Source organism: Typopeltis vanoorti, chromosome 20 (assembly GCF_054136105.1).
Source record: "Typopeltis vanoorti isolate ZY-2024b chromosome 20, IOZ_Tvanoo_1.0, whole genome shotgun sequence".
In the NCBI taxonomy this organism is placed as follows: domain Eukaryota; kingdom Metazoa; phylum Arthropoda; class Arachnida; order Uropygi; family Thelyphonidae; genus Typopeltis; species Typopeltis vanoorti.
In genome coordinates this window covers 71,166,302-71,191,651 of record NC_143568.1, presented here as the reverse complement: position 1 = coordinate 71,191,651, position 25,350 = coordinate 71,166,302, and the positions used below count along the sequence as shown (strand labels likewise).

The 25,350-nt window shown below is 36.4% G+C and overlaps 1 protein-coding gene across 1 annotated transcript in view; it reads right to left on the bottom strand.

The window, feature by feature from the left end:
• The window catches only part of LOC150095553 (proteasome adapter and scaffold protein ECM29), a 691,438-nt gene that overhangs the window by 162,289 nt on the left and 503,799 nt on the right, over nucleotides 1-25,350 (bottom strand). The window contains exon 34 of the mRNA XM_090409825.1: nucleotides 7,601-7,690. Within this exon, the coding sequence (XP_090265951.1) occupies nucleotides 7,601-7,690 (90 nt within the window). The remainder of the gene's footprint in view (nucleotides 1-7,600; nucleotides 7,691-25,350) is intronic.

The following is a 25,350-nucleotide window of genomic DNA, read 5'->3' as shown; positions in this document are numbered from 1 at the left end:
AGCCAACTGTTGCCATATACAAAATAATGATGTCTAGATTGTTCAGCAAATTTTTCCACTTGAGCCTTCAAGATCAGATTGTCTATTGAGAATCCAGCTTCTTTGTAGTGAACCATTGAAGCAATGCTTCATTGAAGCTTGTAAGCTCACAATTTCTAAATTTTTTTTGATTTGGTTATGGTGTTTTCCAGTGCCGATATGAAAACATCTTTATTCTTCCAGAATATCAAATACTGTTGAAGAAGAAAAAGAAAATTTATTATACACTTAAACATTTTTTGCACCACATTTCAACTCACAAATAATTTCATCTTTTTTTGGTAAACCGAGAGAGAGAGAGAGATGTGCTTTTTGTAGAAGTTTCTGATGGAAGGGTTCGTTTATAGCTGATTTTGTAGTCATTGCATTGTTTGGATAAAGTGAACGAAGAAGAGGGCTGGAGGCTAGACATTGGAGAGGTAGGTAGAGTGGGGATGGTTCCAAGGACAAGATCAGTTTATAAACCAGTCCATAATCTGATGAAGGTGGTCATAAAAGCTAAGTCATACCTTTCATTTTTTCCAAGAACTACCCAAGCAATTAAGAATGTTTGCATAGTTATCAAAATTGTACGGTATATTAATGGAGTATGCTTATCATAAAAGTGAGAAGTTGTATGAGAATATGCATAAACTAAAATCCTGCCCATGGGTTTCTGCTCTTTACAACCATGATCTCATAAATTCCATGCTTATTACAAACAAAGTTCAACTCCTTAAGTGTTTTAATAAAGTTCAACTGTATATTAATTGTTTTACTTTTCTGTGTTGCATGCTATCTGTTTGATCCACTGTAGTGCACATTCCATTTTTTTAATAAGAGGATTTTTCATGCAGTGGGATAATTTCTGACAAGTCCTCAGGAGTAAGTCCATATCAATTTTTCTCTCCAATTCACTCTATGGAGAGAGTGAGCAAGCCATACTGTTCAGGAATGTTGTACTTGTGAGAAGGTGGGATTGATGTACATGTTGATTTACTTATTTTCTTTAGAGTTGCCTTCTGTGCATAAGAGGCTTTATTAAATCTTTTGCTACTTATGTGATATACTGCTTTGTTACCACCTGATGGGTGATGCATTGCTCTGTTTTTACTTTTTGGAAGTCCAATTCATTGTTCCACATTTGGCATGTTTGGGAGTACACTGGATGTCTCCCTTACAGAGAATTTTGGTATTTTGCTCTTACAGTTTTTATTCTTGTGATATTTACTGCCACGGTGGGCACAGATGGCAGAACCATGACATGTTCTGCCATCCAGTCAGAGGGATTTGGGATACAGAGCATTACTGGACAGCTGAGATAGCCTGCTTTGAAAGATGTTGGTGGTTTTGGTGTGTTCAAGGAGTGGATGATGTTCCTGGTGGGAAACTGGTGATTATCTGTATGTGTGAGGATTCTTCTCATGGCTGTCAGTCCTTGGTCCTTCACTTCAAAGGCAGATCTTCTCATTGGGAACATCAAAGAGGTTACACTCTGATGTTACACCTCTAGAAAAGTTTAAGGTTTTGTGAGAGATAACTGTAAATGGTATTCCCCAGATAGATGTGGAAGGAAATAATTTTTTGTATTGTCACTGCTGCTGCCTCAATAAGAATATTTCTTGAACAGAGTTTGGAGATTCTGCCAACTGTTCTGGATGAAGAAGGGGAAATATTTTTCCAAGAGGATATTCCTGCTGAATGAAAGATTAAGACAAGTGGTGTATTTGTTGCAGCTTTAATGTTTTCTGTTTCTAATTTCAGTATTCTGTTAATGTTTTTATGGTTTCTGAAATGGATGGAACTTTTTTAAGTGCTACTGATAAACAAGAGGATAAAAATTATTCATTCTTAGGAGTTTGATTGTGGCAGATCTCCCCATCCTTCATGGAGCCAAGCAGTGCAAAACTACCAGGATCTCCCTTTCTAGATGTCCATGTATTGCACTGTGCAGCAAACATGGCAGAAAGGTGTAGGATCTGAGTGATGGTGGTCCAGAAGACAGGATAGTAAAAAAGACCGAGGAGAAGAAGACCGAAGAATAGAGAAAGAAAAGCATAAGAAAAGAATAAGAATGAAAAGAATCAGTACCATCACTGGGAGGGTCCCCTTTACCATGACCAGGTGCCTCACATGGAGGGAGGGAGAGATGTAGAGGAAGCTAGTTTGATGGAAAATTAGATGTAAAATGGAATGTTACCAGCAGTATCATTGAAAATCATACAAACTGCATTATTAACGAAGGCAATATTAAAAGTGATATCTCCAATATCACTTTTGGAGATATTAAACCCAGATCTTTATACTGATCATATAATACTCCTCTACATGCACTACAAGACTTTAGGTCTCTAACTAATCTAAATCGCTAATGTAATAATTTTTATTAGGAACACCAGCAATGCACAGATGCAAGCTACGAAAATCAACTGCACTCTCAACAGAGAGTATACAAAAGAAAATACAAGTAAAATATTTCAGCTTTTTTAGACACAATAATTTTTAGTGATATTAGTAAATTAAATATTATTATTAAAAGAACACATAAGACCACAGTAATAACTTTTTAATTAATAAGGTACAGATATTTCATACTAAAAGTAATAGTACATCTTCGGTGTCACACAAACAGCTATAAGAATGGAATACAAGTGACGAACATTCGGTGGATCACCTATTAAAATACAATTGTTGCCACGTGCTAGGAAATGACAGAAAATACTATTAATTAATATTTAAGATAATTGGTTTTTTATTCATTACATAAAATAAAAGTCTCCCACATCTTCCAGAGAGAAAGACAATCATTTTGATTTAAATTCGGTCGGTATAAAATAGCTTCACAACTTTCTTTAAAAAGGCGTTCATATTTGAACCTGCATCTATGGAGGAAAATAGCTTTATCCCACTGAATATTATGAGTAGTGTTAATACTGTGTTCTGCTAGACCAGACTTCCGAGGTTTGTTGTATTCAATATAATATTGATGTTCTTTAATTCTTTTTTCCACAGAAAGGCCAATTTGTCCAAAATAAGAAACATCGCATTCACATGGTATTTGGTAAACGCCAGCCAAAGATAGAGATGACAGTTTATCCTTTGCAGAAGGCAATAAAGAGGAAATTTTGTTGATAGAAACATATGTGGGAATCAATTGATATTTTTTCAAAATTCTACCTAGAGGTTCTGAGATTCCTGGAATGTATGGGATTGGAACTCTGCGGACTGTTGAAGAAACCTTAGGTATTGGAACATAAAATTCAGTTATCTGTTAGATTTGATTGAGGTTGTAATTATTCGATTCCGCTAACTTTTTAATGATAGAAAGTTCTTGTTGTAAGATTATTGGAGAAGAGCAAACTTTATGTGCACTATTAATTAGAGATTTAAGAATGCCAAATTTTTGAGATGTGTGGTGAGCAGACTTTTTATGAATGTATCTGCCAGTAAATGTGGGCTTTCGAAAGACGCCTGTAGATAAGGTACCGAGGAAGTTCGAGTAAGGAGAATGTTCAAAAAAGGTAAACTACCAGAATGTTCTTTTTTCCATGGTGAATTGAATATGGGTGAAGGCTATTTACCTGTTGTAGAAAAGTGAAAAGCTCATCTTCAGTATGTGACCAAATAGCAAAAACATCATCGACATAATGATACCAAAGAGATGGTTGAGGATGAATGGATGAAAACATAGTGTCTTCGAATTGTTTCAAAAAGTAGTTTGCCAAAGGTGGAGACAGAGGGCTACCCATGGCAGTACCTTCAAGTTGTTTGTAGATTTTGTTTTTCCAGCTGAAATAACCTGAATGGATAACAAATTCGAAAATCTTTGCGATATCTGGAGGGTAATCTTCATATAATAATTTGACTGTGTCAGCTAATGGAATATTGGTAAACAGAGAAACAATGTCGAAACTGACTAGAAACTCAGACTCTATGATAAAAACCAAAGATTCTGAGTTTATATCCTTGATTTTTTCAAGAAAATCTGTTGAATTTTTTATGTAGGATCTGGAATGTCCAGTGAGAGCACTTAAAGAACATGACAAGACTTTTGCAATTCGATAGGTAGGAGAATCAATACAATTCACGATAGGTTGCACTGGATAGCCTTCTTTATGGGTTTTCAGGAGTCCATATAGACAGGGAGTTCTTCCAAAGTAGGTGTGTAATTTATCCACGTAATTTGGGTCCCAACTGATCACCTCATCAAGTAATTTATTTAATTATTTAATTTGTGAATTTGTAGGATTATGCGTGATCATTTGGTAGGTAGAGGTGTCTTCTAAAAGGCTGGATACTTTTGTCTCATAGTCAGTCTTATTCATGATTACAATAGCTTTTCCTTTATCAACCTTAGAAATAGGTATGTTATTATCTCTCTTTAAAGAAGTTAGCCCTTTGATTTCAGCATTTGATAAGTTGCATGGAGGTAATTTGCTTTTAAATAATGAAGTCGCAAATTCAAAACGAAGTTTGTTAGCATCATCGCTAGAAAGTCCTGACAGACTGTGTTCTATATTATGTAAAAAATCAAGATGCTGAATGCGTGTAGGAATAACTGCAAAATCAAGGCCTTTTGCTAAAGCACTGGTTTCGGCTTTGGATAAAGGGCGATTGGAAATATTAACAATCCATTTATTAGTAGAAGTGATGTCAGAGGTTAAGTTTTTCTTTTGCTTGTGATATAAAGAATTATATTTTTGCATAAGTCTGTGAAAATTTCTTTCGTAAGAACAGGTTAAAGATTGTTTTGATAAACGAAAAACAATATCTAGTAATTCATCATTAAGAACAGCTGAAATCTCGAAGAAGAAATTTAGTTGCTAGTCAGTTTCGACATTGTTTCTCTGTTTACCAATATTATTATTATTATGGGTATCTCCATGGAGTCAGTAGACTCATCGCGGGAGACCCAAAGTAGCAAAACAATATCTGTCATATCTCTTCTTGAATTCATTTACAGACTTATTATTATTATTCCATTAGCCGACACAGTCAAATTATTATATGTAGATTACCCTCCAGATATCGCAAAGATTTTCGAATTTGTTATCCATTCAGGTTATTTCAGCTGGAAAAACAAAATCTACAAACAAGTTGAAGGTACTGCCATGGGTAGCCCTCTGTCTCCACCTTTTGTAAACTACTTTTTGAAACAATTCGAAGACACTATGTTTTCATCCATTCATCCTCAACGATCTCTTTGGTATCGTTATGTCGATGATGTTTTTGCTATTTGGTCACATACTGAAGATGAGCTTTCCACTTTTCTACAACAGATAAATAGCCTTCACCCACATATTCAATTCACCATGGAAAAAGAACATTCTGGTACTTTATTTTTTTTGGACATCCTCCTTACTCGAACTTCTTCGGTACCTTATCTACAAGCGTCTTTCAAAAGCCCACATTTACTGGCAGATACATTCATAAAAAGTCTGCTCACCACACACCTCAAAAATTTGGCATTCTTAAATCTCTAAATAATAGAGCACATAAAGTTTGCTCTTCTCCAGTAATCTTACAACAAGAACTTTCCATCATTAAAAAGTTAATGGAATCGAATAATTACAACCTCAATCAAATCCAACAGATAACTGAATTTTATGTTCCAATACCTAAGGTTTCTTCAACAGTCCGCAGAGTTCCAATCCCATACATTCCAGGAATCTCAGAACCTCTAGGTAGAATTTTGAAAAAATATCAATTGATTCCCACATATGTTTCTATCAACAAAATTTCCTCTTTATTGCCTTCTGCAAAGGATAAACTGTCATCTCTATCTTTGGCTGGCGTTTACCAAATACCATGTGAATGCGATATTTCTTATTGTGGACAAACTGGCCTTTCTGTGGAAAAAAGAATTAAAGAACATCAATATTATATTGAATACAACAAACCTCGGAAGTCTGGTCTAGCACAACACAGTATTAACACTACTCATAATATCCAGTGGGATAAAGCTATTTTCCTCCATAGATGCAGGTTCAAATATGACTGCCTTTTTAAAGAAAGTTGTGAAGCTATTTTACACCGACCGAATTGAAATCGAAATGATTGTCTTTCTTTCTCGAAGATCTGGGAGACTTTTATTTTATGCAATCATCTTAAATATTAATTAATTATTATTTTCTATCATTTCCTAGCACTCGGCAACAATTGCATTTTAATAAGTGATCCACCGAATGTTCATTATTTGTATTCCATTCCTATAACTGTTTGTGTAACACTGAAGATGTACTATTAGTTTTAGTATGAAATATCTGTACCTCATTAATTAAAAAGTTATTACTGTGGTCTTACGTGTTCTTTTAATAATTATACTATGCCACAGGTACCTCTAAAAATAAGTAAATTAAATATGGAAATAGATTGGAGTCAATAGACTCATTGTGGGAGGCCCACTAAACCAGCAACACATCTTTATAAAACTTTCAGTGATGGCCTCTTCTCATCTTAACATCTGCTCCTTTCATAATTCCTTCTGTATTAATCTGATAAAATCAATTTAACCAACTTGAAAGTCTCTATCATATCTCCTCTATTCCTTATATCCGAACTCTGCAATCCGTATTCCCTCAAACACTTCATAACTAACACTCCACAGTCCTGATATCACTTTGGTCAGTCATCTTTGGACTCTGTATAGTGTATTCACATTGCAATGAAAACCAGGTGACCAAATCTGAGCACAAAAGTTCATGTGTGGCATCATCACCTCCTTATTCCTACATGATAATGTACTTTTTATCATAGCAGCAATATGATGTGCAGTCTTTGCAAAACTTGCAATGTGCCCTCGGAACTTTCCACTGTCTACCATCATCCCAAGATCCTGAATCTCATCTGCTTCCTGAAGTACAACTCAATATGTAGTTTTATATGTCTGTACCCTGTGTAACACCTTACATTTATTAATATTAAAACTACAACCCCCATTCATTTGTCCAAGCTAAAAGTCTATTCAAATTTTCCTGTAGAGAATTAACATCAGCAATACTCCTGATAATTCAACTGAACTTTGCACCATCAGCAAGCATTTGATCATTCCCAGCCAATCCACATGAAATATCATTAACAAATAAGTTAAACAGTAGGGTCCCAAGAACTGCACCCTGAAGCATTCCACTGGTCACCTTTCCAGATGTCCATTGGTTGTACCGCACAGCAAACAAGGTTGGTGTAGTGTGTCAGTAAATTCTGTGTGTTCTTTGGCATGTTGGCCCGTTTTATAGGCAAACATGCAAAAAACCCTACCGCCTTTGTTTGATATTAGCTAAGTCATCTAGCTGAAAACCTTATAAAGACTCCATGCATCCTGGACAGGATTCAAATTCCACCAAAGGACAAATATTGAGGTAACCTCAAATTGCACACATGTTAGAAAGGAACTTGATGTAATCAGATCAAAATCTAAGGTCTGATAATGTTAGAGATACGAAAATTAACAGATCAATTTGAAAAAAAAAAAAAATGTTGATAGAATGTCTTATAATGAAATCATAATCATGTAGCATTATCATAGAATACTGCATACTTTACATATACAAAGTGCATACTAATTTATTTTATTCCTTCTCACCTTTGTTCCAAGGCCTACAGAGCTGCGTATAAGATCAATAAGACGTGGTACCAGCTCCTGAAGCACATCTTCATCCATATACTGAACACACTAGAGAAAGATATATTTAATTACCACATTCATCTATTAAACTCTTTAATCCAAATACTGTATTTACTGGAGCAAAAGTCAATTTGTTTATTATAATTTTGGATATTAGAATAACTTGCTCTTGTTTATACATTTAGCACAATATTGTTTCTTTACTTCATTTTCAAAATTAACATTTATTTACGATATTCATATCGTTCCAGAAAGAAATGTTGTAGCTAAGTATCCTTAAAGTTAATAAGACTGATATGATTAACTTCTGAAATGTAGGTGATTTCTATATACTTTTGTGGGAGAGATTGTATTAAATAAATATATATCTAATACTTAACAAGAAATTATATCCTTGTCTTAATCCTTCACCCAAGCAAAAGCAAATAAAGCCTATGGGATACTGAGGCAGTTGATGTGAAGTCAGCAGCCTCTATAATATTAGTAGACTGTTGACTTCACATCAACTGCCTCAGTATCCCATAGGCAAAAACATATGGGAAGGGCTATTAATCAGACCAGTTTTTCTTTATAAACAGGAATGGTCTCTCAAAACTAAGTAAACCTTCAAATCACTCCTAACTCCAATGAATGACCAAAAAGGATTATTCTAACTCATTACCCTGACAACCCCCCCCCCCCAAATGCTCAGCTCCACCCAGTGACAGGTGAAAAAAATGTACATCAAGCCAAACACCATAAGCAGCCAGAAAGAAAAATTCATTTTCCAGGACAAGTACCACACCAAAGGGCCCAATCATAGCCAAACCAGTAGAAGCTATGCAGGATGAATGTTCATGGCAGAATGATTTTAATGAATGTTGATGGTAAGAGATAACTGAATCAGGTAAAATAGTAGAATTAATAAGTGAACACTTTACAAAAGAGTATATCATCTGTATTGCAGTAACAAGAGAGGCAAAGGCTTATATGGAAACTGAGGTAAATGAACTGGAGGTGCATAGCATATTACAGAGCCTTGATGTGATTAGATGGTATCCAGCTTGAGTTTTACAAGAAGGTGCTAAGACATTCACAGTGCTTTTGACTACATTGTTTAATCTAAGTCTCAGCTCTGGGTTAGTCCCAAGAGGATGGAAAGAAGGAAACACAGTTCCAATATATTAAGGAGGCTCCTAAACTAATGTATCACATCATCAGCTGATCACCATATCAGGAGTCATGGTGAAGGTACTAGAAAAGTTGATCAAGAGCAAAATAGAGGGATGGATAGACAGAAATGAGATACTATATGGGTGCAACATGGTTTTGTGAAGGATAGGTGGTGCCTCAGTAACTTGATTACATTTCATAACACAGTGACAACCGAGTTGTAAAAAGGTAATGGGTTTACGTGTGTTAAGGCTTAAATGCTGGGAGGCCATCATGTTTTAATGAAGCACTGAAAGCACTACGAAAGAGTTAAAAACTAATTTTAATGTTTCCAATATTTCATTTCAGTTACTGAGACATCTTCACGGAGTACAAATGACACCCCCCACACAAAACAATACTTAATAAAACACGCGGGGTGACTCTAAAGTCCTATCTAGGTGGTGTGCCTTCTATGGGTATTTGTAGGCAGCCTAAGATGTAAATTGAGACCTCTGACGATTATTGTTTCCTAAATTTTGGGATGTTTTATGCATCCGTATTTGTTTAAATTATGGTTGATTTCTAAGTGCCATTGCAGATTCCAAAAACAGTCTTTCCTTTTTAAATTTACTATGGTGGAGCACGATGGTTTTCTTCCAGAAGATCCTGTGAGTTGTGTCCCATACATGGTCTGCAATGCTAGATTGCCCATAGTCGTGATTGCAAATTTAAGATTTGTGTTCATTTAAATGGATAGTGGCTAATCTACTTGTCTGTCCAAAGGAAGCCAATTTGCAGGAACAGGGCACTTTATATACTCCAGGCACTCAGAGAGGAGGGAGGGAGGGAGGGAGGGAGGGAGGGAGGGAGAGGGAGAGAGAGAGAGAGAGAGAGCTGATCTTTTGGATAAGAGTAGCAAATTTGGTGGGGCTTAAAAGCTGTGTAGAGGCTGTACTTTTTTAAAGACCTGGCTATTTGCCTGGTGTGCCATGAATGTAGGGGATGGTGAAAGCATTTCTGAAATCCTTCTGAAGAGATGGCCAAGGAATGGGGTGGGAGCATATTATTTTTTAATCCTGTAATCACTATAGCCATTGGATAGGAAGATGTGTATATGGTTGAGTTCAGCTGAAAGAGAGATTTTTCACTTTGAAAAACAAGCACAGACTCATCAATCTGTAGCGGTACCCAGAAATCAACCTAATTTAAACAAATATGGATGCATAAAACATCGCAAAATTTAGGAAACAAATATCGTCAGAGGTCTCAATTTACATCTTAGCCCCTCTCAACCCTTCTATCTGGCTAAGATAAGTAGACGATGTGGTCTCTATTTGACCTCATAGCCCGGACACATTACTCTTTCCTCAGTCACCTCAATAGTCTACATCCAAGAATCCAGTTTACGATGGAAAGGAAAAATAACAATAGTTTATCCTTAAATTATAACCTCTCCTTCACTGTACATAGAAAACTCACTCACACAGGCATTCATTATGTTCATTTATTCATTATACATTCACAAACTTTCCAATCACAACCCTTCTGAACAACACAGCATCATTAAAACTACTGGAAAGGAAAAATAACAATAGTTTACCCTTCCTAGACACTTTAGTAACATACCTTCTGAATCGTAACCTCTCCCTTACTGTATATAGAAAACTCACTCACACAGGCATATACATTTACAAACTTTCCAATCACCACCCTTCTCAACAACATGGCATCATTAAAACTCCAACCAGTAGAGCCTATAATCTTTGTTACAGTGGAATCTCTCTTTCAACTGACTCAACCATATACACAACACCTTCCTATCCAATGAGTGCAGTGATTACAGAATTAAAAAAAAATAATCAACTCCTCTCCCCATTTCTCAGCCATTTCTTCAGAAGGATTTCAAAAATGCCATCACCATCCCCTGCATCCATGGCACATCAGAAAAAATAGCCAGGTCTTTAAAAAAGTACAACCTCTACACAGCTTTTAAGCCCCACCGAAAACTTGTTCCCCTTATCCGCTCTACCAAAGATCAACTCCCTCCTCCTCTCTGAATGCTTGGAGTATATAAAATACCTTGAAAGAGAGATTTTTCACTTTGAAAAATGAGTTATAGACTCAGCCCCCTCTCAAGCCTTCTATCTGGCTAAGATAGGTAGATGATGTGGTCTCCATTCCTGCACATTGGCTTACTTCGGACAGACAGGTAGATCAACCACTATCCATTTAGATGAATCCAAACTTCACATCTGCAATCACAACTATGGTCAATCTGGACTGGCAGGCCATGTATTCGGCACAACTCACAGGATCTTCTGGAAGGAAAGCACTCAGAAATCAATCTAATTTAAACAAATAGGGATGCATAAAACTTCCCAAAATTTGGGAAACAACAAGTCAGAGGTCCTAATTTATATCCTCGGACTTCGGAGTCACCCACATGTTTCATTAAGTATTGTGTTGTCTTTGTGTGTGTGTGTTACAAGTATTATTTGTACTCCTTGATGATGTCTCAATGACTGAGATATAATATTGGAAGCCTTAAAATTAGTTTTTCATCCTTTCCTAGTGCTGTCAATACTCCGTTAAACCTTCAATGTAATGGGTTTACAGTGATACTGCTGGTATTTGCAAAGGCTTTTGACAGGATACCAAATGGAATTCTAATTAGTATATTGCAGGCACATGAAGATGGATATAAAGTTGGTGAAATGGATAAGAGGGTGGTTGATGGAGAGATATCAGAGAGTAGTTTATTCAGGAGTAGACTCCAGTAGAAGGCCTGTGACTAGTGGTGTGCCACTATTTAATTTGTTTATTAACAATATAGGAAAGGATCTGAGAGGAACTATTCAGATGTTTGCCAATGATTGGCTAGAGCAATAGATAATAAAGATGGTCAATTTCTGCAGGATGATTTGGATAGACTAGCAGTCTGGGCAAAGGAAAATGGATATCATTTTTTTATATAGTGAAACCTGTGGGGTATCCATAACTATAGAATAACACATATATCACAGTAAATAATTTTTTTTATTATGTAAATATTTTGCCTTATGTATCGTAAGACATCATCAGTACAACTAATGAACAGGAATAGGAATGGGTATCAATTTAATGTGGCAAAGTGTAAGGTTTATATGCATTTTGGGGTGAAAAGATTACCAGCTGTGTACCACTCTAATGTAACTATACTCCAGGAAACTGATGAAGCCAGGGATTTCAGGGTGTCAGTACATAGGTAGTTAAAGTTTAGATGGCAAATTATAAAAGTGGCTAAAGCAGCTCATCAGATTACTTGATTACAGATGATCACTCTGATGAGCAACAAGAAGGTTGGTAAGACTGAATTTTGACTACTGTGTGCAGATTTGGTCACCTGCATTTCTTGAGGGATGAGGAGGAAGAGGAGAGGATCCAGAGGCAAGTGACCAAGATGGTATTAGGTCTATGGAATGAAACTTATGAGGACAGGCTGAAGATTTGTGGGTTACACAAATTGGTTGACAGATGGAAAAGCAGTGATATGATTGGCACATACCAAATTACTGAAGGGTTTTTACAAGATTAATAGAGAGGAAATTTTTCAGAAAAGGTCTGATGGTGGTAGAGGAACTAGGGGGCCATCCTTGGAAACTTAGCAAAAGTGTCAGGACTAGATTTTTTACTTGGAGAGTGGAAAATGAGGTGGAATAGGCTGCCAGAGTCTGTTGTGGGTGCCATGACAGTGAATAAGTTCAAAGCAAAGTATGATAGCTACAGTGCAAATTTTGGATAGTGCTTGGCATGATGTTTAGGGCCTCCCTTGATGAGCCTATTATTATGGGCTACTCCACAGAGTAGCCCATAATAATAATAAGAAGAAGAAGAAGAAGAAGAAAGGACCCAATGTAATACAGTGACCAAGACCAATTCAGCAGAAAATCACATCAGTGGGCCTAAAGGGAAGCATTATGCGTACCCAAAGGAAGTGTGAAAAGCAAACTTCCTTTTGGGCATACATAATGCTAAGTGGACAAGTGCATAATGTGGAAAGGATACCTTTTTACCACTTGTATATGGGCAATATATGACTTCTGCATTAATTCAACCTTTGTATCTTGTTGATTTGGCTACCACTAATGAGCCCTCTCTCTTAATGCTAACCATTAAGAGAGAGAGTCGGTACATAATGCCTGCACATCAGAAACTAAGTGTGCTTTGCATGAGTGATATTAAAGCAAATGATGTGAAGTCATCAGATGCTATATAGAAGTAGCCTAGTTGTGAAGATACTTCACATGCAAACTTTGTACTCTTACACTTGGGTAAAAGGATTAAACAAGAATTTCTTGGCTGATCTCCTTGCTATATTTCAGTGGGTGAGGATAACTTTGTTAGCTTCAATGCCACCAAAACACAATCCTGCCTTATTTTCCCCCAGAAAGAACACACTTAACCTCTTCTCACCTCTGATAATACCGATCTATCCACAACATCAGATATCTCTTACTGAACTAACTTATATCTCTAGCCTCTCCTGGTATAAGCAGCACATCACAACCGCATTCTCTTCTGCATCCATAAAAACTATGTATGCTTTCTAATGAAGACATTATTTTTCATTTGTACAACTTCTAACATGGTATATACCCCAAATCTACCATCGTAGAATATTAAATTGTACATATTTGGTCTACTGTATTAAAATTAAGAACTTTTTTTGCTAAAAGACCATAAGATATAATGATAAAATATACAAAGAGCCAACAAGTTTCACTAGCCACTGTCTAGCATTTTCAAGGCTGTACTGGTGTGAAAACAAATGCATCAAGTTACATGAAAAACATACACTTTAGTAACTGCTAGGCAATTACATTTGATAATTCGTGATTGATGGCGTGCATGTGTTTGAATGCTTCAGTCAGAATCCGGTACATGACCACGTATTGTGTAGTTTTTTGCATATTGTAGTTCTGTTAAACTGAGAGAAATGATGAGATTTTTCCATGCCACACGTGCATGGAATTTCATATACTCCAGGAAATTTGCAGAAAGGTACCTCATCTTTGGGTGATCTTAAGATTTGTCTGATCATGGTAGTTGGTTTAAAAACCACTCTGATGTTATGAGCTTTTAACATTCTTGCCAATTTTGTGGAAACTGAATTAATATATGGAATGACAGCTGTGGACACATATTGGCACACCGTAACACGTTGTTGAAGGTTGTCTTTAAATAGCAATTTGTTTAAAATGTTAGAAGGGTATCCATTCAGAGATAGAGTGTTAGCTATTTGTGACAATTCTCTCTGTACATCTGCTTCTTTTGAAATAGACCTTAAGGCTCTATTACGGAGCATATGAATGATGCTGTGTTTTTGTGATCTATGATGGTTGGACGAATAATGTAGATATCTACCTGTATCTGTGGGTTTCTTGTAAATGGACAGTTGGATATTGTTATCTTCTCTCCTCACAAGGATGTCAAGAAAAGGTAGTTTGTTCTTCTCCAGTTCCATAGTGAATTTGATCTTATTGTGTAGTGAGTTGATTTTATTAAGAAACACGAGAAGGTTTTCCATGGTGTCCTTCCAGATGATGAACACGTCATCGACATATCTCCACCAAATCGACAGTTTTGGTGAAATCGTGGAAAGAATATCCTTTTCACGTTTTTCCATAAAAAGGTCTGCACATGTAGTGACAGGGGGGCTACCCATGGCTAGACCTTCCGATTGTTTGTATACTATGTTGTTTACTTTGAAGAAATTTGATTTCAGGCAATGATTAAATCTTAAGATCACCCAAAGATGAGGTACCTTCCTGCAAATTTCCTGGAGTATATGAAATTCCATGCACGTGTGGCCTTTCTTACATTGGTCAGACTTCTAGAAGTTTTGAAATAAGACAGAAGGAACATGTGGGGGATGTCAATCACAATAGGATCATCACATCTGGTTTAGCTCATCATTTCTCAACATCAAATCACGTTATAGATTGGAAAAACAGTTCTGTGCCTTACATCGAGAATGACTACAGACACAGAACTTTCAAAGAAGCAGCTGTGGTGCTACGCACAGGCAATAATTTAAATAGAAATCAAGGTATTATTCTTAAAGACATACGGAAAAATCTCATCATTTCTCTCAGTTTGACAGAACTACAATATGCAAAAAACTACACAACACGTGGTCATGTACCGGATTCTGACTGAAGCATTCGAACGCATGCACGCCACCAAACACGAATTATCAAATGTAACGGCCTAGCAGTTACTAAGGTGTATGCTTTTCATGCAACTTTATGCATTTGTTTTCACACCAGTACAGTCTTGAAAATGCTAGACAGTGGCTAGTGAAACTTGTTGGCTCTTGGTATATTTTATCATTATATCTTATGGTCTTTTAGCAATAAAAGTTCTTAATTATAGAATATTGCCAAATATGGAGTGGTGTACCAACAAAAATCTCTCTAAAATTGCTTATTACTGCTGTTCATAAGTGTTCTGTTTCTGCTTCAGTTAACTAGTGACTTCTCTGTCACAAACTCCATTTACTAATTACATTTTCATGGTTTTGAATTAGATGGGACCATTCCTGCATTTTCTCTCAGACCCTTAAACAAGCAAGAGTTGATGGTCAGCATCCACCCAATATCCAGCTTGAAACAAAACAACTTCTCATTCTCCTCTATTCACTGGAATAATTGTCTCCACACAGTTTTCTTTAAGGATTAAATCCTCCAGATGCTCACAAAACATATCAGGTTCCTTCTTTTTTCTTGTCTCCCCCCCCGTCAACACACAGTGAGGATGTAATATAAGTTGTAAAGTATCTCCTGTTTGAGACTGAAAAAGGGACATTATCTTGTGACAAATATAGCCTATACACTTAAGTTGCAAAGTCAGCTATCAGAATTGAAGGAGATATGGGAAGATGGTTGGTGTGCAAGACAAGGAACAAGCCAGCTTCGGGCCAAATAGATATTGTCAGGATCAGATTTTTACTTTAAGACAGTTGTAAAATCATGGGAGTATAACAATGATCTGTATTTAAGTGAAGATGAAAAAAATAGAGAAGCAGTCAAAAGAATAAGCAAAGCTGATATATTTGTGATCCAGATGAATAAATTTATATGGATCTGAGAGTTGGGTTAGACGATAAGACAACTGATCAAAGACTTGGTATGCCACAGATGAGAGGTCTGAGAAAATATTAGGGATATTACAAGGAAACTTGAGATTGTTAGCATTCAAGAATGTGTGAGAAAAGCTAATCTTAGGTGATATGGTAATTTAAATAGAATGGGAGAATAAAGTTAATAAAACAGTTGGTTGATGTCAGAAAAAGACTTAGAGGAAGACCAAAATCTAGGGGAAATGATGCAGTTAGAAGACTGAAAAATAAGATCTGACAATATTAGAATCTTGACAGGTGACATAGTAATCTAATCTGGAGGCAAACTGTCAAGAGGAAGTTAGCAATAATGCAAACTTTTCATGAAATACCATCATAGTATCCAGTACACAACTTGAGGGTAACATATCAGGAATGTTATTATTATTATTACATAACACCTCCAGGGAGTCCACAGACTCATCGAGGGAGGATATCTGCTCTACAACTCTCCGTCTCCACCAGCAGCAACTACCTTCATCATCTACGCCAATGCCATCTACCACCGACTACCACCATCACTAGAATTTTCACAAATAAACATCCATGCCCATGGCAGGATCGAACCTGCAGCCTTTTGGCTGGAGAGCGGATACGCTAACCACTTGGCCAACTAGGCTGGCTATATGATGAGGATGTTAATGATATCCTATATGAATTCCTTAATATATTAAAGGTGATGTCTTAGTTTAAGTACTGCAAGCTTATTATTATTCTTGACATGAATCACACCATGAAAAGGTTGCAAACTGATGAATGGCTAAGGGTCTGATAATCTGGAAAAAAACCCTGCTGTAGAGACCAAACATTCAATTTTATCAAGCTACTTCAGGCCTCTAATAGGTGAGGTGATGGTTTCACACTGGTTGTTGTAATTCATCTAATATTATAATATTAATTAATGCAGCATTTCCCAAATTTTTCCTATGACAGAATACTTCACAAATCCTAAAATTTTAATGGAACACCTCGGTTAGAGTCAAGTATCATCAGTCTTGTATTCAATGTAAAGCTAAGCACACACTACCACCAAAGCAGACTGTATCGCATCGCAAAAATGTGACAGCGCACACAACAGGCATTCCAGGCCGCAGTGCATTGCACTGACCTTGCTTGTGACTGCACATTTCCTAGAATAGATACTTCTGTACTTCACTTGCACTCGGAGGTATCGACAACCGCAGGTAGCTGTCAGCCAGCGGCTGAGTCAAGGCCAGTGCAAACTTGCCTTAATAGCACAATCCACATGCAAAATGAGGAACGCCTGATTTTCAAACATGTTTGAACTTGTCACAGCATTTAAAACAATTTTTTAATTTTGATAATTTTTCACGGAACACTTATTCACTTTTTGTGGAACACTGCCGTTCCGCAGAACACAGCTTGGGAAACCCTGAATTAATGACACCATTATTAGCCCTTCACAGGGAGACATAAGTTCATATAGGATGGCAATCCTACAAGGACCTATGTCTCCTTGTGGAAGGCCAGCAATGAATGAATTATCCAAATTCATATATACACTATCTATCAATAATTGTCTGGACACCCCTGTTATTTGAAGTTATGGGACATTCCAGGTTTGTTAATAACATAAAAACTGGTGTACAGATAGTAGGAAGTAGTATTTCATCATAGCAGTTGAATACAGGTAGTATGGTAACATTACATGAACTCAGTGACTTCGAAAGAGAGAGGTGTCATTGTGGCTGTCACTATGGTGACATGTCCATATGTGCCATTGCACTCAAATGGAGAATTCAAAATCAATGGTTGGCACCATGGAAAAAACTGAGGATGGCCACCAAAAATGACTGACAGGGGAGAGGAGGGTGTTAAAATGGGTGCCACACAAAAACCAGCTAGAATCGGCACAGACCATATGTGATGAGTTCCAGAGTGCCAGTAACACCATGGTGAGTGTTAATACTGTACAAAAAGAACTCAATTTACTGGATTTCCATGGAAAAGCAGCTGCACACAAGCCAAAACATCACAACAATGAACAAGGCAGCTCATCTGGCCTGGTGGAAAGAGCATGTAAACTGGATAATTGACCAGTGGAAAATGGTATTCTGGAGCGATGAATCAATATTCGCCTGTTTCCAGTCTGATGGCAGGGTGTACGTGTGGAGGCAGCCTGGTGAATGCTTGTTACCACAGTAACAAGCGTTCACCAGGCTGTTTGTTCACCAGTTCAAAGTTTGGTGGTGGAGTGGAGTAATGGTATGGGGTGTATTCAGCTGGTCTGGAGTAGGACCACTGGTTGTTGTCTGTGGTTCCATGAAGCCAGCTCATGTGGTTTCATGAAGTAACCTTGATATTCTGGAAAATCAGGTGCTGCTGATTTTATGGAACAGACCTGTGTCATTATCAAGACGACAATACCCCCATGCCACAAAGCTACAGATCTCATCTCATCATACCATTCCACAAAGCGATGAGATGAGTGTTAAATGACTGCCCTGTCCTGAGGTCCAGAGCAGCATGTCCTCAATCTGTCGCTGAACTCAGCTTTGATAGAGGAATGGAGACAAATTCCACCTGATGCACATTGATAGAAAGCCTCCCTCAAAGGATGCAGGAGGTGAACAAAACCACTCTGTTGGTTTTGACAAAGTTGGGACAGAGTGGTGTTGTTCACCACTCTGTCCCAAATAGAAATTCAAGATATTGAATTGATCATCTAAATCTTCTCTGATAAACAATAACATGCCCCCTCCTCTCTTCTATTCTTCATTCAATCCTTTCCAAAAAAATTATAATAATCTTTATGTACTCTCATATTATGAACATCACTATCAAGCCAAGACTCTGAAATCCACACAATAGGTGGCTTAATTTCTCCAGATAATAATTGATCCTGTATGATCCTATGCTTTAAGCTCTGTGCATTAGTTTATAAGAACATGATACTATTCAAAGTATGGTTTAATGTTGATTTTCCCCTATTAATGTGAACAGCCTTCCTATTATTATCTGGAATATCCTGAATTTGATAGAGCCATCCATATTTAGAGGAACACCATTGCCATCCAACCCATGTCCAATTATTAAGAAATGAAGTCTATAAATTAATCATGTGTATCACATAACTCACAATCCAATTAGCTGCCTAGCCATAACCAATGATTTTTCACTATCAAATATGAACATTATATTAATAAAATTGACCTTTTTAACTTTAAACTTAGCAGCCAACATAAGTACCAAAATCCACATGCAGTCTTTTAAATAATCATAGTTTTTATATCATTTGTTCCACTAATAAAAAAAAAACTTCAGAATTTTTATTTTCTTTACACAACTTTATTTAAATCACTTACTCCAGCCCCAGGCAACACACTCAAGTAACATTCTTAGGATCTAATCTAATCTAAGTAAAATATTTCCCACCTCTCTTACTATAGAATTGCCACACATTTTAATGTTGGCAATTAAGCCTGATCTTATATTTTTGCCATCTAGGGCACTATTAATCCATTAATCCACCTGTATTTTGATCTTCATCTGGATCGTTTATCCTGCCATTCTGGAATTAAACATCAAGATGAGGAAGGGGGGGGGTCACATAAGGATCAAAGCTAGATAATTGGAAGGAGACCTCTACATGGTGTTTAGGGAATGCAGAGAACAGACTGGAGATTCTAATCTAATTTCCATTCCTTGCCTTCATGTGGTGCAACCCATTAGTAAGTATCTACTGGATAATGAATAAAAATGGGCTAGCAATTTGGGACTCAGCTAGCCAAACTGTATTTAGTACGGCTTAAATCTGAAACAAACATGGTGGAAATTTGCATTTCATTTGGTTGGCATAATCACATGTGATATCTATTATTACATATTTACTACCTACCTGCCCAAATTCCATTTCTTCAGAGTAATTTATGTTCATTTTTTTAAGTTACCAATCTGTGCCTAGAAAATAAAAATTACAGACTAACCCTAATGTAATATATATACTATTTAACGAAATGGTTGCTGCTAAACTTATTTTAAACTAATCTATCTTTATGCATAATTCAGCAGAGATGAACATTATTATTATTATTATTATTCAGGACCTCCATGGAGGCACAAGACTCATTGTGGGAGACCCATCCTACACGACAGCAAGTCTATCATACCACTCCTTAAACTTATTCACTGTTCATGCTCTCACCACCCTATCAAGCAATGCACTCTATGGTTCAACCACCCTTCACGTAAAGAAATTACTTCTCACTCACTTGCTCAGGACTTCCTTTCACAACTTCCAGAGGATGGTCCTCGCTCCTTCCCCTTGTTCTACCATGTGAAAGAACTCCTCAGGGTCAACTACATCTCAACAGTTTAAATGTCTCAATCACATCATCTCCTTCTATCTACCAAACATTGCAGTCCGCATTCCCTCAGTCTATCCACATAACATTGTACAGTCCTGATATCATTTTTGTTATCTACCTGTGCATTCTTTTTAAGGTTAATTTATCCCCTTCAAATCCTGCTGACCAAGTCTAAATGCAGTAGTCAGATGGCCTGATTGGGACTTTATACAATGGAATCATAACTTTTCTATTTTTGTTGATCAGAATCCTTTTCAATATTGCAGTAACCCTCTGAATTACCTTCAACACTTTTGCAATATGTCCCCTGAACTATCAATCATTACCCTAAGGTTCCCTTGGCTCTTCCACTTCCTCTAGCAAAACTCTACTAACAGATTATGTAGACTCGCATCAATGCATGCCAAACTTGAAGACCTTACATCTAGTTGAATTAAACTGATATTATCATTTATTTGACCATCTGTCCAGCTTACTTGAACCCTCCTGAAGGCTACCACATTTCTGAAATATAAGTTATTACTTTTCTGAAACATAATTTAATACATACACAATTAAAAATTAGAGCTCAAAGAACCTTTCTCTTGCTTTCGCATAATATAGCATACCATAACATACTAAATATTCAAACTGAGAACTTTAATAATAACAGACCACACGATTTAATGAATAAAATACAAATTTCCAACCAGTTTCACTAGCTACTGGTGTAAATACAAATGCACCAAGTTACATGAATACATAAGCGTTAGTACCTGTTAGGACATTACATTTGATAATTCTCGTTTGGAAGTGCACATGCGTTAGTCAGAAACCAGTACATGACCATGTGTTGTGTGGTTTTTCACGTCTTGTAGTTCTGTTAAGCTGAGAGAATTGATGAGATTTTTCCATATGTCTTTAAGAATAGCCCTGATTTCTATTTAAATTACTGCCTGTGCATAGCACCACTGCTGATTCTTTAAAGTTCTGTGTCTGGAGTCATCCTCGATGTAAGGCATAGAACTGTTTTTCCAGTCTATAACGTGATTGGATGTCGAAAAATGGTGAGCTAAACCCGATGTGATTTACGTCTCCCACATGTTCTTTCTGTCTTATTTCAAGACTTCGAGAGGTCTGTCCAATGTACGATAGGCCACACGTGCATGGAATTACATATACTCCAGGATGTTTGAAGAAAGGAACTTCATCTTTAGGTGATCTTAAGACCTGTCTGATCATAGTAGTTGGTTTAAAAACCACTCAGATGTCATGAGCTTTTAACATTCTAGCTCATTTTGTGGATACTGAACTAATACATGGAATCACTGCTGTGGACACATATTGGGAATCAGTTACACGTTGTTGGAGGTTGTCTTTGAATAGAAATTTGTTTAAAATGTTGGTGGGGTATCTATTCAGAGATAGAGTCTTAGCTGTAAGTGGAGGTTTCTGTGGTTTAGAAGTTCACATGGTATATTCCGGTAATTGGACCACATTTTTTTAATAAGCTATATAAAACACAACGAATTAATAAAAGACCTGACAAGTTTCGTAAGTCGTTTGACTTACATCTTCAGGGGTAAAAGGTAACTTAAAGTTTAAAACACAAAGAAAAGAGAAATTATTAGTAATAGTTCATGCTATACAGTTGTAGTCATCTGACTATTCATAAAATTAAAAATCAGAATGCAGATTCAAAGCAGTGCTGAATTTAAACAATGTTGGACGATGCCACGTTCTGTTGTTCACGTTCATGATGTTCGAGGTCTAACTGAGGTATATTTTTTATTAAAGCTGCCCAAACTTGGTGGAGAATTAACCCTTGATTTTTTATTGCATTCTGTTGGTATTTTAAGCATGTTTGCAGCTTCTTTAAATTTCCTTATGTAACAGTTTTTTTCTATGTACAACATGTTTGTTTTCTGCCAGAGTACATTGTGGCCGGTGGAAGTGGTATGGAAAGCTAGACCTGATTTGTGTTCTCTTCTGTTTTGCACATCCTTTTGGTGATTGTTCATGCGAATTTCCCCAGATCTTCCTGTCTGTGCTATGTAGTAGATGCCGCAAGAACAATGAATTTTGTAAAACACCTGGTTTTTTTAAAGGATGATGAGGAGGTTTCGGGGGATGTAGAAATCTTGAAATTTTTTCCAGCGGCAGAAAGTATACTTTGATGTTATATTTGGTAAGTAATTTAGCCATCTTGTCTGTAACATTTTTGATATATGGAAGCGTGATAGTGTTTTTGAAATCTTGTTTCTGAGAGATGCTTGTAGGAAGTGTGTGGAGGATTTTTTTGATAGTCTTGGTTTCATAATCATTCTTTTGAAAGATCTGTGTTAGATATTCTAATTCTTCATTTCTCTGTTTTTCTGTGCTGGAAGTATTATACGCTCTGTCCCTTAGGGTTTTTATTAGAGCCTATTTTTTGCAAAGGGTGGTGGTGTGAGGCTGCATTAAGAAATCTTCCTGTGTTGGTGGGTTTTTTATATATTGAGAAAGAAAGTTTATTATCCTTTTCAATGACTTCTAATAGAATGTCTAGAAAAGGCAGTTTCCTTAAGTTCTTCTTGTTCTAACGTAAATTTTATATTATTATGCAAATTATTTAGCTAATCTTTGAAAGCAATGAATTCATCTGCTGTTCCTGGCCATTTGATGAATATATCGTGTACATAGCATAGCCATATTTTTGTGTTTTTGTGATAATTGTTTAAAGCATTATTTTCAAAGTTTTCCATAAATAGGTTAGCTAAAGCTGGAGAGAGGGAAGAGCCCACAGCTAATCCTTCTTTTTATTCCCAAAATTTGTCTTGATACATGAAAAAAGTATTATTTATACAATGTTTATAAAGATCTACGATGTCCGGAGGAAAAAGGTCTTCCAGGAGATTCACAGTTTCGTTTCTTGAACATTTATAAATAGGCTGATAACATCCAAACTTCCTAAGATGTCTGAAGGTCCAATATAAATATCTTTTACTTTTTCAATAAAATATGTACTGTTCTTGATGAAAGAAGATGTTTTTCCTGTATGAGGTAAAATCATGTTGGTGAGATGTTTTGCTAAATTAGAGGTCGGAGAGTCTCAACCATCTACTATTGGTCTTAAGGGAATACCTAGCTTATGAATTTTTGGAACACCATAAATTCTTGGAACTAATGGGTGTTTTGAATATAGAGTTCTTCAGTCCAATTAGGTATCTTTTTGATTAGAACATTGGTTTTATTGTGAGCATGCCAAGTGGGATCTCTGTCTAAAGGTTTATAAGTATTAGAATCTTCAAGAAGAGTTTTCATTTTATTATTATAATCTTCAGAGTTCAAAACTACTGTTGCATTTCCTTTATCTGCTTTGATTATAACGATATTTTTGTCTGATTTTAATTCTTTGAGGGAAGTGTATTTCGTGTAAGGAAGATTCCTTTGAGGTAATTTATTTTGCAATAGTAATGCTGTGGTTTGTATGTGGATGAGATCTGATGTATTACCAGGTAAATTTCTTATTCCTTTTTCTATTTGAGCCATTATGTCAATTTTTGGGATGAAACGTGGCATTAAGGCAAAGTTAAAACTTTAGGGATTTCAGTTGTCTTTTTAGTTCCTCAGACCAACTGGTCATGTTTCGGATAAGAGCGTTTGTCTCAAGATGATTACTCATGATGGGATTCTTATCTAAGACTTTACCATAAGATAAGAATCGCATCTTGAGAAAAACGTTCTTATCCGAAACATGACCAGTTGGTCAGAGGAACTAAAAAGACAACTCAAATCTTTACACTCCATTACTCCATGCCTTTATGGCGCGCCAAAGATTCACAAAGCTAACGTACTGCTACGTCCAATTGTGGATGGAAGATCCTCACCTACCTACCTACTAGCAAAACATCTTGCAAATTTAATGAAAGGACATATCAGACAAACAGAGGCCTATGTTAAAAATTCTCAACAATTTGTTGAAAAAATTAAGACAGTCACAATTTCACAAACTGACATTATCGCAAGTCTAGATGTTGTGTCCCTATTCACCGACGTTCCGGCCAATGAGAGGGTCAACATTCTAAAGGATCTCTTCCCTCAGGACATTCCCCATTTGTTCCATCATTGCCCGAAATCAAATTTCTTCATAGTAAATAACATTGTATACAAACAATCAGAAGGTCTAGCCATGAGTCACTGTCGATTTACAAGAAACTCACAGATACAGGAAGATATCTACATTATTCATTAAACCATCATCGATCACAAAAACACAGCGTCATTCATATGCTCCACAATAAAGCCTTAAAGATTATTTCAAAAGAAGATGATGTACGCTTAGAACTGTCACAAATAGCTAAGACGCTATCTCTGAATGGATACCCCACCAACATTTTGAACAAATTTCTATTCAAAGACAACTTCCAACAACGTGTAACTGATTCCCAATATGTGTTCACAGCAGTGATTTCATATATTAGTTCAGTATCTAAAAAATTAGCTAGAATGTTAAAAGCTCATAACATCAGAGTGGTTTTTAAACTAACTACTACGATCAGACAGGTCTTAAGATCACCTAAAGATGAAGTCCCATTCTTCAAACATCCTGGAGTATATGCAATTCCATGCACATGTGTCCTATTGTACATTGGACAGACCTCTCGAAGTCTTGAAATAAGACAGAAAGAACATGTGGGAGACGTAAATCACAACAGAATAATCACATCAAGTTTAGCTCACCATTTTTCGACATCCACTCACGTTATTAGACTGGAAAAACAGTTCAGCAGTGGTGCTATGCACAGGCATCAATTTAAATAGAAATCAGGGTGCTATTCTTAAAGACATGGAAAAATCTCATCAATTTTCTCAGCTTAACAGAACTACAATATGCAAAAAACCACACAACACATGGTCATGTACCGGATTCTGACTAACGCATGTACACTTCCAAACGAGAATTATCAAATGTAGTGACCTAACAGGCACTAACACTTATGTATTCATGTAACTTGGTGCATTTGTATTTACACCAGTACATCCTTGATAATGCTAGACAATAGCTAGTGAAACTGGTTGGCAATTTGTATTTTATTCATTAAATTGTATGGTCTCTTATTAATAAA